Raw genomic sequence first — 12978 nt, 5'->3', positions numbered from 1 at the left:
AACATTTGTGTCTATTTAAGTGAATTTTTTGTTATATTTAAAATATTTTATAAAAACTGACATTTTTGAAATTAAAGATAAAATTTTAGCTATTTTTCATAAATTCTCGTGGTTGGTTGAGTAAGTTATGGTAATGGCCCTTGTGTCGTGGAAGGTGGAAAGGAGATGTAAAGTTTATTACTTTATTTCCTACACCAAGCTTTGACTCGCCACGCGTTGTATGTGGGGCCTACGCCTGAATCCCACTCTCTCTCCAGACGGTAGGTGGGTTCTTTGTCTGGGTTGTGCGTTGTGCTTTTGGGGCTGAGAGGAGAGAATAGAAGAGGAGAGAGGTGGTCAATCTCTGATTCTCTTTGTTTTTCTTTGCGGGTTTTTGTTTTTTGTTTTTTTCACTATAAAGGGAAGGAACCTCTCTCTGTTGAAAACCCAAAGATGGAATAGAATTCTCTCACGCCAACTTCTCTTGGTTCTTGTAGAAGGAGAAGGAGAAGAAGAAAAGAGGGATCCCTTCCTTTTTCTCAACTCAATTATCTCTTTCAGCTCAGCTATGGCTCCCAGCAAGGTCAATTCTGCTGTAATCACCTCTCTCCCTCGCTCTCTCTCTCTCTCTCTCAATTACACTCTAATTAATCATTATTCACTTGGAAGGTTTTTCTTGAATTTTGTGGACTTCAATTATGTTTCTTCTTCCTTTTTGTTTTGGTAATTAGCTCTGGGAAATGTTGTGGAAATTTTGAGCTTTGACTTGTAGTGCCATTGTGGGTTCATGTAGCATTTCTAGGTGGAACTAATGTGGAAGAACTTTGGCTTTTTGATGAGAGAGAAAATTTTAAGCTCATATGTAATTCTGAATTTTGTTGGATAATCTGTTATTGTGCCTAATTTTGCTTGATTATTGGTGATCCCCCTTAAAATGAAGACATTTTTTAACTGAATATATTGGCCATTGTTATCTGGACTTTGGATCAATCCAGTCTTTGAAGTAAACTGATTGATAAGTGTTTTTTTTTCTTAATTTTTCTCAATTGGCAAGATTTGGATCAATAACCTATCCCAATCCCACCACACTCGACCTCCATTCTACCTGTGCCAAGCCCATGGGTTGGTTATATAGGTAAACTGAAATCTGAAGAAACTAGATTTGAGTGTATCAAGTAACCAATGTGCTGATGAGGACACAACTTAAAGATGATACATGCGAATGAGAAAGCCTAATAATTTAGTTTTCCAATTATGCAACTCTTGAAATAATGTAAATAGATATTAAAATTTAATTGTACCCTTTCCCAAATGGGATTACTTATAGTCATAGCTGCTTCTTGTTCTGAAGTAGTGGTAACATGATTCTTCTGCATTGTTTCATGACTTTATGCTGATGTATTAGTTATTTCTTCATGGCCTGGAAACTAGGACATATTTCCACTGAACTCAATTTATCAACTGATGTGCTCTTGTTCTTCTATGATTTTATTGAACCCTACTTACCTCTGCTTCATGCAACTAATAACCATGCTAACTATATATTGTTGACAAGATATCTCGTCTTATACCAAGCTGCGCTTGTTATCTGATGTGCTTCTGTGGACAGGGTGATGCAAGTGTATCATGCTCACAGCCAGAGAATGGTTTTCTCAATTCACTTTCTCTCTTAAGTTCAGAGAAAGCAGTGCAGGAACTTCTGCAACAATCTCCTGTACAGAGCACAGATGACCACCTCATAGAGTTCTCAGACGCTATGAGAAGTATGGTCATGTTCTATTCTCGAGTGCTTTCTAAAGTCAGTGAAACTATTTATCATTAGATGCATTGCTTATATTACATTTAACTTTCTCTAGCTGTTGCAAAGGCCCTGAGACGGGCTGCTGAAGGAAAGGCTTCTGCGCAAGCTGAGGCAGCTGAATGGAAGCGTAAATATGAACTGGAGAGGGCCCGCAATCTCCATTTGGAACATAAAGGTTTTTTGAATGATTCAACAACATTCATTAATTGTCACATGCTGGGTTTGTTCTTTCATATATATATATATATATATATATATCTTCTTTTTTTCCAATTTGTTCTTTATGTGTTTGATAATGTACTTTCTGATGATGTATAACATAGTTTTTCAGATATTTTCTGATGTTATTTCTAGGGCAATTAGAAGCCTTAAACAAGTACTTGAATTCATCTAAAAAAGTGTCGAGCCATGTTATCTGTATACTTCTTCCATTGCTCCCTTTGCAGCTTCATTTTTCCTTTTGACATTTTTTCATATTTTGAACCAATTTATTTATGCAAAATAAATCCTTCTTAGCACTATGTTGTTGGTCTTCATTGTACGTCACTTAATCAACCATTTAATTTGACTTTTAGCTTCTTGTATGCCTTTCCATTGCTCGCTATATCCTATGTTCTTATCAATGTCTGCATCTGGTGTAGATGTTGTTTAATTAATAACCATTAGTGTAAAAGGTCACAATCTGAAGTCCATCTAGTGAAATTTGGAATTGCTTCCTTGGCATTGTTCCTTCAATTTATACTAGAAGGGCCACACACACACCGTGTGTGAGGAGTTAAAGAAAGAGAGAGTAGAGGGAGAAGTTTTCTTTTCCTCTTAAATTCTGGAGAGATTTGTGTTCTTTTTTGTTTAAAATGTTTGCTAATTACTGTTTTACCCTTATTTTATTAGGTTTTTTTTTTTTTCCTTTCTTTCTTTTTTCTAATGTAAGTAGGGGTATAATGTGGCACTTTGGCAAAAGTGGTTGACAAAGTGGTCTCTCTATAATAATAGGATACATGTGTGCGCGTGTGTTTAGTCTTGTAGGTATCCTATATACTTAAGAAACAGTGTAAAAGCATGCCTCTTATTTTGTATAGAAAATATCCTTAATTTCTCTTCTCATTGATGAAAGATACCAAATGGGGTGATGCACTTTGGATACTCAAGACTAAGCCGAGTGGGCAAACTTTGAGAGTAAATCCTTTTTGGTCCAAAGAGAAATTTAATGGTAGCCTGAGAGTTAGTAAGAAAAAGGTCTCCTTGGCAGTCACAGTGTATAGTATACGGATGGAGCGTAATAACAGGATTTTCAAGCATACACAGTCTACCCCTTCTATGGTCCTCAAAAATATTATTTCAACTATCCAGTGAAAGTTGTGTTCCCTCTCCTATAAACCTGTGCAAGCTAACTTGACAGTTGCTCACAACTGGAACATACCTCTTACTGGTGATAGTTAGGTGTTGCCCCTTGGTTGGGTTGTTGTTCTTTCCTTTCTGAGTTTTTTGCTCAGTTGGTTGTTTCTTTGTTCCCATGAGGCTCCTCGTGGTTGTTTGTATTAGGCTTTTGCCTCTGTTTTGGTTATATATTATTCACTTACCAAAAAAAAAAAAGGTCATCAGATCAATCTATATGTTAATGGAAAGAGTGATGAAGATTTTATGTGTTTGAGTCTTCAATTTCGTTTACATTTTGTAAGATTCTTTTGGTCTTTTCTTTTCAAAAGGTTTTTCTGTAGTATTTTGATCTTTCATGGAGTTATTAAAAGTCTTTTTGGAGTTCTTTCAAAAGCCTCCAAATGAGGCTCACTCTTGCAAGACTAGAATGGAAGAATATGGTTGAACATTGAAGGCTTGGAGCCTTGCATCCTCTCTTTATTAACTCTTTGTTTGCTTTCTGCATGTCATCCTGCATTTCTATATACTTTGGAATCGCAGCAGGCTTAAATCTTCTTCTTCTTCTTTTCTCTAGTAGTTCAAGTGGGAAAAATTGCTGCCATTTATATTTTACCTTGCATTGTCCTATGTTAAGGATTCATTTTAGAAATCATTTGTTCCTAAGTTATTCCGTTATCACTCTAACCTTTATGTTGCTTGAATGAAATCTAACATGTTATTATGATGAATTTTTTTATGTAAAAACCTCTCTATCTTTTAGAAAGTCCACACCATATTATGATGAATTTGTTCTTTTTTCATTGTCTAATAATATGGTGTTAACTAGTGACCTAATTTGACATGTAATAGGGCCTTACTCTTATATCTTTTAGAAAGTCCTGATCAAAAGGTATCGGAATTTTCTTTGGTTCTCCTTTTCATGTTTCTAAACAAATTTCATGGACTCAAATTAGACTTCAAAGAAAAGTACTAGAGATTCCACGCTAGTATTTTAATCCCTTGGGATTAGTTCATGTGGTGGGGAAGGGAGGGAGAATGCGGTTAGGGTTAGGATAGGTCAAGGCTCGATCCTTTCCAATGTAACAACAAGAAAAGTACCAGAAATTAGAGTGGCTCTCCTCAGTGAAAAAGGTAACTGAAATATTTCTTAGTGAAATACGACCCCCTTAATGAGAAAAAATTCCAGTGGTGGACTTGTGTTTCTTCTTTTCCATCGACCTGGATTTTTCTTAGAAAGTTCAAGACTAAAGTCAGTATTGAAACAAAAGAAAAAAGGAGAAACTCTCCCAGACTAAATTGTCTTTTTCCATCCCCATCTTGTGGTCTCATGGAAGAACTTATCTTTAAATGTTAAAGGGGTTTTTATGCTCTCAAAATATGCAAATGAGATGTGGTTTCAAATTTTGAAGAGTGAGACGGCGCTATAGATAACTGGATGGTTAATGGATCTCATTTTTCCTAAACCAAGTTGCATCTATGGGGTTGAGTGCTTCATATGGTTTTCTTCGAGCATCAGTATTGGTTTTTTCTTGTCATCCATCAAGCAAACCAAATCCTTAAGCTTTAGGGGCACCTTAGGTGTACATACATTCATACCAACAAAACTACATATATGCACAATAAATGTCATTATGTTTTGAACAAAATAATACTTTTATTTCATTTGTAATTTAGTTCTATTTGATTCATATATTTACATATCTATATTCTATTTAATTACTTTCTCTAAACACAATTTATGTGAATGGAATGTTGAAATAATGGTCGGTTCTATGTGAGGATGACTGATGGACCAGAAAATTGTACTAGAAAGGAATGGCTAGAAATACATTAGATATATGCTATAAACAAATATAAGAGAGAAAAACTAAGAACATCAAAACTTTTCTTGTGTCGCCAGAAAAATATCTTAAATATACATGCTTATAAAGTATTTCAAACATGTAAGAGGCCACCTTTGGCCAGGGTTGTTGGCTCTGCCACTGTATACACCTGGTCCAATTGGGTCATATTAATCCATTTTGTCGTTGAACATCTTTTCCCATGTTTGTTCTATAGGCAGCTTTTGTAAGGTCTAAGAATAGATCTTGTCTTAGAGGGGGTCCTTTAAATTATACGTTTGCATTATGCAATTTTAACAAAACTATATATATATATATATATATTCTCTTAATTTCTGGACGGGTTCTCCATTTCTTGTTTTTGCATTTCTATTTATTAATCTTGATAGAAAGACTCTTCTTATAAAAAGAAAAAGGGACGGTCGGGATGCTTCTTGTTGTTGACGATTTTATTGGCCATAGTTTTGAGTTGGCTTGTTGTTACCTCTGGATATGGTAAAAACTTAGATCAATGGCTTGGTGTTGCTCGTCTTTCTAATCAAATTTGGACTCATTATCATCAGATTGTGGGTATTCCACTATCAGGCTACAACTTTTATGAAAAGCTCGAAAGTTGGTGGACTCAGAGTTCTCTATGTAATGCAATGGGAATGATAAGATTTATGCTTCCATGCCTTTTCTGCTTGGAAAATTGCAAGGAACGGGACAGGAAAATTTCTGAAGGTACTTGCTTTGTCTTATACAAAATAAAGTCACTCCGATACTAACACAAAAGAAATCTGCACATTTTTTACAGAAGAAATTCTCCGTTATACTCTTTTTGGGGTGAATACAAAAAATAAAAGAAAAAAGTTACGGCTTTCCTTGAAATGCCAAAACAGGAGAATGTTGTTTAAGGTTATTTAAGAAAATTACTGACTGCAAACTAAGGAGTTGTAAATTTAAGTTGAAGGTGCTACAATGACCAGTTGAAGGCCAGTTATGCAGCAAAGGAATTTATAATAACTGTCCCAGAGTAATTTCTGCTAAGCTATTAGGGGTTGGAAAAAAAAATAATGAATCTTTATTAATGTAAACTTTTCCAATGGTATATACGTGCCAATTAGTTTTTTCTTACTACAAGATAATGTGATTGAATTTTTTTTGACAGCCTTCAACTGTACTACATTCCTTCTCATTTCAGATGTTTTCCCTTTTAATAATCTCACCGCCCATAATAGGATGAATCAAAATTGTTTTGGGAAGGGGTGTCGAGTTCATAATGATTTGGCTTATATATTGGGAATGCATTTGTGGTTTCGTCGTGCTTAGGAACATCATTCTTTTGGTAAAAAGTATTTAGTTATTGGTAATTGATTGTATTTTCTCCTCCTTCATGATTAAAGTTTAGATGTCCAAGTTGGTGCTTGATGTGGAGGTTTCCCCTGATTATTGTATGAGTTGTCTCGTCTCTCTCTCTCTCTCTTGGTTTTCAATGCAAAGCTATCACGGTTATAACTTGAGTTTTGTCCTTTTGTGCTTGATACTTTGAGTTGTGTGGTCATTCCCGTAAGTGACATCGCGCTCAGTTTTTTTGTCTTTTTATAATTTTATTCATACCTTAATAGAAGGGATTTTCTGGCTTATGTTATAGAGCAATCACATAGAGAGAATAACGGTGATGATGAGAGGACAAAGAACTTGGCCAGCCGATCAAATGAGCAATCTGAACAGTGTTGTGGGAGTAATGGGATATGCTCCCATGAAGTTCTTCGGGATGGTGACCGTGATTCTGCTTCCAAGGTGGTCCCCAATAAATTTGCCAGAAAGGTACCCCTTTCTTGTTCTTCCCCTTCTGTCCAGCTAATCTCTGGCTTGTTCTGTATACTTTGATTCATTGTATATATTCTAATTTCTGTTTAAAGTGTCACCACATTTGGATAGTGCAGAAAGTCTAGGTTGGAAAAATAATTTTCTGATCATCATTCTTCTCCCCATGGCGTATTTAAGCTACAGAATCACAAGAAAAGGAAATTTGCAAGAAAAGTAAAGTAATCCCAGTAATTATAGCAAATTACAGCTAAACAAAAGCTTTCCCAAACTAATTAGTCAACTATACATCTCTATACAGTCCAACAGATAGTAACCCATCACTTCTTGTATTGTATATTACCATTTCGTTACGAACACAATGTAGTGACCCCATGACCTCATATATTGTTTATTGTTATTACCATTTTGTTGTGAACGGAATTTAGCCTTTGATTATTAGCCTAAATAACAATTTTGGCGTATGGTCAAAACTTAAGCCTTACACAGGGTTTTTTAACCTGATGTAAAAGATTGTCTTGGCAAGATGTTCTTGGTTACCATAAAATTTTGGATAAATATATATATATATATATATATATCACCACTTCTACTGCTATTACCATGCATGCAATTCTCTTTATCTGTCGTAATGGATTGTTCATGTTAACCTGTTGGAACATTATTAGTGCATTGAATTCCCAGATTATATCATGACATCCATGTTTCCTGCGACAGGCGTCATTTAAACTTTCATGGTGTTGCAAAGGTGACCAAAGTGACCAGCACAAGCATGACATTGTCTCTTTTGAAAGAGGAAACATTACAACTGCAGAGCGCAGCAGTAAACAAGTATACCTATCCTGTCTATGCATGTTACTTTTGTTTTCCCACTACTTTTGTATCATTGGGGTAGATGCTATTATTGTTTTTGACAAAGGTTTGCATATTTCTGTTTGCCTAACTGTTGGGTTCAGTTTACTGGTGGGTCCCATCTTGTCTATTTAAAAACTCATTTTTGTTTCAGATTTCTTTGAAGTGGGAATCTCAGCCACAAACTGTGATTATATTGACCAAACCAAATTCAACTTCTGTTCGAATTCTGTGTGCAGAGATGGTCAGGTATGGATTTTAAGAAATCCTTAGTTTATCACTTCTCAAAGCAGATTTTATGTTTCTGCATGAGCTGCTTTTCCTATCAAGCTCTGGTACCTCAAGACATCATATGGTTCAAGAAATGCCTTATAGATATATCTTATATACCACATTGTTTCATTATTGCAATTACTAAAATTGGTTGCTCTGTGCTTTTTAATGGCTAGGTCATGTCTTTCAAAATGATTTTGCTTTCTGTAGTAAAAAGAAAAAGACGTTGCTTTTCCTTGTACTTCATCTTTCCTTTCAATACAAGCTTTTTTCTTATCAAAAGGAAAACTGATGCTGCTGAGCAAGGGGGGAGGGGTAACAGTTATGTGTGACATTAAGGTAGGCTGGGTAAAAAGTAGATTTTGTATGAGAAGGATTTCCACTGAAGAAAAGTATACAAATATGAATTTATTTGCATTTGTCTCTCATATAGTTATTTAAAATACCCGTCACACATGAAAGAAAGGGCCTGACACAATATGTATCTACTTTCTGAAAGTGACTCTCATTCTTGTTAAGTCCCTCATGCCAAAATTCAGTTAAGGACCTTATAGGGTGCCTAACCTTTGCATTTTTCCATGCCTCTGTAACTTTATAGTGGATGTTCGCAAATGTTATTCCTTTCCTCAGTATTTATTTTCTATTTCCAGATGGTTGAGAGAGCAGAAAAAGTTAGATATTTATGTGGAACCGCGCGTGAGAGCTGAACTTCTAACAGAGTCATCTTACTACAACTTCGTTCATACATGGAAAGGTGGTAAGAACCACAAAAGATTGCTTCTTTTCTATTATGTATTGGACGTGACTTCTGTTTTAGAATACATGAAACAAATTCCGAGACTTGCTTTCCATGATGCTTTTTACAAAAGATCCTTGTAAAATCTTTGACATACATTTTTTGCTATGTGCAGATTCTTATATATGTACTTTTTTCATTGTCATTTTTTTCGGCTAAATAAGAAACAAATGCTGTATTGATAGTAAAGAGAGAGTACAAAGTAAGGAAAAGACCAGTCGTCTATCCTAAGCTAACATAACAATGCTAAAGATAACAATACAACGCATGTCAAGGAAGAAACTACAAGATCGTGGATGAAAGAACCTTCGCATTAGGGAAACAATAAAGTCTAGGAAAGCAGAGCATGAAAGGAACATTACTCCACCACCTCTTCCCAAAGTCTAGTCCTTTCACTATTACCAAGAATGAAACTGGTGTGGGAGAAAAAGTCATTAAAGTTTTACAGAATAGCCATCTAGGGTGCTTGGAAGTCATCCTATTGGACTCAAAAGAATCCCACTCGTTTTTGTGTCTCTAATTGATTTTTTCATGTTGGTCAGAGTTATGTATCCGTAACTGCACCAATGTCTGTTTGTTTTGCGATCGACTATTGATTTTGTACAAGATCCGGCCACAAATCAAGTGAAATGATTTATGCATGCATATTTTCTTCCCTTTAATTTCTGACCATGGGCTTATGTGTAAAATTGTTTGCATAGTCAATAATCTCAAGTTGTTGTGACTTGTTATTTAATAAATAGCTATGATTTATATAATGATTTACTTGCTTGATAATTATGCTCATGATTTTGCTATTTACTGTTTAGCATTTCATTTTTTTGCTTGACAGAGACCGAAATAATGCTCCTGCACACAAAAGTTGACCTTGTGGTAACTCTTGGTGGAGATGGAACTGTCCTCTGGGTATGTCCTACTACTTTTAAGCTTTAATTTGCATTACCTCAGATTGTTTTAGTACATTAAAGTATTTGGGTTGAGGGAATATGAAGTGATTCTATGATTTACTTTTAATTTGCAGGCAGCATCTATGTTCAAAGGACCAGTTCCTCCTGTTGTGCCGTTTTCTTTAGGGTCTCTGGGATTTATGACCCCTTTTCGTATCCTCTTATCATTTGTTTTAAAAGAGTAACTTCAAAAATAAAATAAAAAACACAAGAAACGTTCTATATTTTGACGTCTTTTATAGGATATCTTATTATTGGTAACTTGTTACTGTTCCTGTGTCTCATTCAGACGTGATCTTTAACATGCTTCAGACAGTGAACGTTACCAAGAATATCTTGATTCAATTTTAAAAGGTCCCATTAGTATCACATTGCGACACCGCTTGCAGTGCCATGTTATTAGAGAAGCAGCCAAAAATGAGTATGAAACTGAAGGACCAATACTTGTATTAAATGAGGTTACAATTGACCGTGGGATATCATCATACCTTACAAATTTGGAATGCTATTGTGACAATTCTTTTGTCACATGTGTCCAAGGAGATGGGCTAATATTATCAACAACATCTGGCAGTACTGCCTATTCATTAGCGGCCGGAGGATCAATGGTTCATCCCCAGGTTTGTTTTTATACTATAATCTATTAGTGCCTGCTGTTCACAGCTACATGAGATATTATATGGTATTAAAGTACTGTATAGTGCCTCTTGCTTGGTGCATTGATAGATAAGTTGACTAACATCTGGTTCTAATAATCTTGACGTTATTGCCTGTGCTGGAGACCCCACTTAGGCAACTCTGATACAGAGCTACCTGGAGCAATTTTTTATTTTTTATTTTTCAAAATTTTGTTTTAATTTTATACTACTGCTTTAATGTTATGCCTAAGAAGAAGAAAGTGTATTAAAACAGTAAAGAAAACCTTAAGTTCATAGAAAAATAATCATTTTTATATAGGAGCATCGTGAATTTGAATCCTATACAATCAAGGCCACCTTCACCTCCGAAAACCATTTGCCAGTGTTCTTTTTTACCCTTACGGACATTACCAACTTTGTAATGTAACTTACTTGCTCTATTCACACTTGGACTGTCCCGTGTTTGCGTGGAGTCTTGGAAAGTATATTTGTGTTTTTGCTAATACGTTCAATTTTACTCTGAAACAAACACAAAACAGATGTGAAGTACAAAGTAGATGACTAGTATAAAAACAGAGATGATCTTTGACTGATTATCTAAACCATAGAAGGTTTGGATTAGTGAAATACAATACGGAGTGGGCCCTACAAAGGTGTCCCTCAATGGAAGCTCTCTGTATATATATATATATATATATATATATATATTTCTTTGTATGAATTAATTATTTCAAAATTACTAAACCTTAGACTAAATAACTGTGTATACTGGTGATATCAAAATATGTTTAAAAGAGATCAGAAAATTAACATCTTGAAGGAGGAACTTGCAATGAATCTGACAATCTTGTTCCTAGGATATTCAAAATAATCTCACAAAAAGGTACTCTGGTTGATCTTATCCTAAATAAGAAAAAGAAATAAATCTATTAAAACTGTTATTACCTGTAGCTGTTTCATGTTTTGCAACTATAAAATTGTTATTATGATTTGGTCTTTATAATTTCAGGTTCCTGGAATTCTGTTTACACCTATTTGTCCACATTCCCTATCATTTCGGCCTCTGATATTGCCTGAGCATGTGACGCTGCGAGTACAAGTACCTTTCAACAGCAGGAGCCATGCATGGGCGTCGTTTGATGGCAAGGATAGGAAACGGTTGGCAGCTGGTGATGCACTTGTGTGCAGCATGGCACCTTGGCCTGTCCCAACTGCCTGTCAAATTGATTCTACTAGTGACTTCCTGAACAGCATTCATGACGGCCTCCACTGGAATCTTCGAAAGACTCAGTCTTTTGATGGCCCTCGGGATGCATAGTGCGTAGTTTTTCATTTGTATATTAGTTCTCTAGTTGGCAGATCTCGTTAGAATCTAAATATAACATGCGTTTTTAAGAGGGGAAAAAAAGGGGGGAGGTGGGTGGCCGTAGAAAGTGAAAAGAAACTTTAAAATTCCTGTAATTATGTATTTCCCCTCAAACGAGGAGATTATATGTTTTCTCCTCCTCCAATAAGGTCAAGGCTTGAAGCAGAGCACTTGTTAAATGGATGTCGAAAGATCAATGATATTGCTTTCGTGTTAGGAACTTGTAAACTGGATCATAATTACTGATCGAATATATGCAAAAAATTTAGAAATCGCATTTCATTATAAATTCATATTTGAATTTTTTGTTTGGTTTTTACAAGCGAAAGGATAATTACAAGATACTTTTACAATGGATCAATATACAACGAATGCGCTCACAGCAAGCTTGCATCACCATTAATTAGGTATGAATCGAACCCATCACATTGAGACTTTCTCCAAATAAATGGAGTCGAACCTGGGATTTTCTCTAACTAAATGGAGACAAAAACTTAACTAATTTGGAAGAAAGATAATTAATTTTGCTTAATTAATATAAAATCAAAGCCACCTAATTTTACCAAAAGGACATCCAACAACCCTAAAATTATTACATGTGCCATTGTGCTTAACTGTCAAATACAGGCTCTTTAGTTTTAACCCATAAAAAACTTAACTAATTTGGAAGAAAGATAATTAATTTTGCTTAATTAATATAAAACCAAAGCCACCTAATTTTACCAAAAGGACATCCAACAACCCAACAAAATCTGCTCAAAATCTGAAAACAAGCATTGAATGGCAGTCGAAAACGAATATCCACTCATTAAACAATTGTATAATTTTCATTAACTTCAAAAAAGAATCACAATATCCAATTAGAAGTTGTGTAGCCAATTACAAGCAACTAAAACTGCAATACAGTTTTTGCAAAAAGTGCAACGCAGAAACTGACTATACATTCGCTAAACCATATCTAAAATAAAAAATTGTCAAATGAGAAGGAGTGTTCATATAATAGCCTTGCAAGTCTTCCTATTGTGCCCAGCAACATTGCACCGACTGCATTTCAATGGCCTTTTAAATTCACCAAAAACTTTGATCCTCTTTGTTGGTGGTCTTCCGGCTGGCCTCTTTGTAATTGGTGGAAGCACAACTCCAGCTGCAATCGAATTATGAGTATGAAATCGAATTATTAGTATGAAATCGAATTATGAAACAAGAAACTGCACTGCAGTTTATAGTCAAAAACTGAAATAACATAAACAACATTGCACTTTATGTGATAACATACCCTTAAATTTGAATAGAAACCAA

General features: G+C 35.1%; 1 protein-coding gene across 6 annotated transcripts; it reads left to right on the top strand.

The window, feature by feature from the left end:
• Nucleotides 1-254: 254 nt before the first annotated feature.
• On the top strand, nucleotides 255-11968 carry LOC117624104 (NAD(H) kinase 1). Of its 6 annotated transcripts, none has more exons than XM_034355239.1 (12): nucleotides 255-562; nucleotides 1589-1742; nucleotides 1836-1955; nucleotides 5584-5721; nucleotides 6632-6807; nucleotides 7525-7638; nucleotides 7814-7908; nucleotides 8583-8689; nucleotides 9561-9634; nucleotides 9750-9828; nucleotides 9988-10295; nucleotides 11323-11968. In XM_034355239.1, the coding sequence occupies exons 1-12, from the start codon at nucleotides 548-550 to the stop codon at nucleotides 11629-11631; spliced, it is 1689 nt and encodes a 562-aa protein (XP_034211130.1). In that variant the 5' UTR covers nucleotides 255-547; the 3' UTR covers nucleotides 11632-11968. The 6 variants fall into 6 exon arrangements, with proteins under 6 accessions (XP_034211130.1, XP_034211129.1, XP_034211128.1 ...); XM_034355238.1 differs by having other exon boundaries at nucleotides 255-574; nucleotides 8583-8686; XM_034355237.1 differs by having other exon boundaries at nucleotides 255-574.
• The last annotated feature ends 1010 nt before the right edge of the window (nucleotides 11969-12978 follow it).

This window comes from Prunus dulcis, chromosome 4 (genome assembly GCF_902201215.1).
Source record: "Prunus dulcis chromosome 4, ALMONDv2, whole genome shotgun sequence".
Lineage (NCBI taxonomy): Eukaryota > Viridiplantae > Streptophyta > Magnoliopsida > Rosales > Rosaceae > Prunus > Prunus dulcis.
Note: the sequence above shows the minus strand (reverse complement) of the source record. Positions and strands in the feature narration are given on the sequence as shown.

What these genes read in the sequence shown, in the direction of transcription:
- LOC117624104 (XM_034355237.1), top strand. Translation starts at nt 548, where the DNA reads ATGGCTCCCAGCAAGGTCAATTCTGCT. An exon ending in CGTTCATACATGGAAAGGTG is followed by an intron (nt 8,690 to 9,560) that starts GTAAGAACCACA and finishes TTTGCTTGACAG; the next exon opens with AGACCGAAATAATGCTCCTG. An exon ending in GGGATTTATGACCCCTTTTC is followed by an intron (nt 9,829 to 9,987) that starts GTATCCTCTTAT and finishes AACATGCTTCAG; the next exon opens with ACAGTGAACGTTACCAAGAA.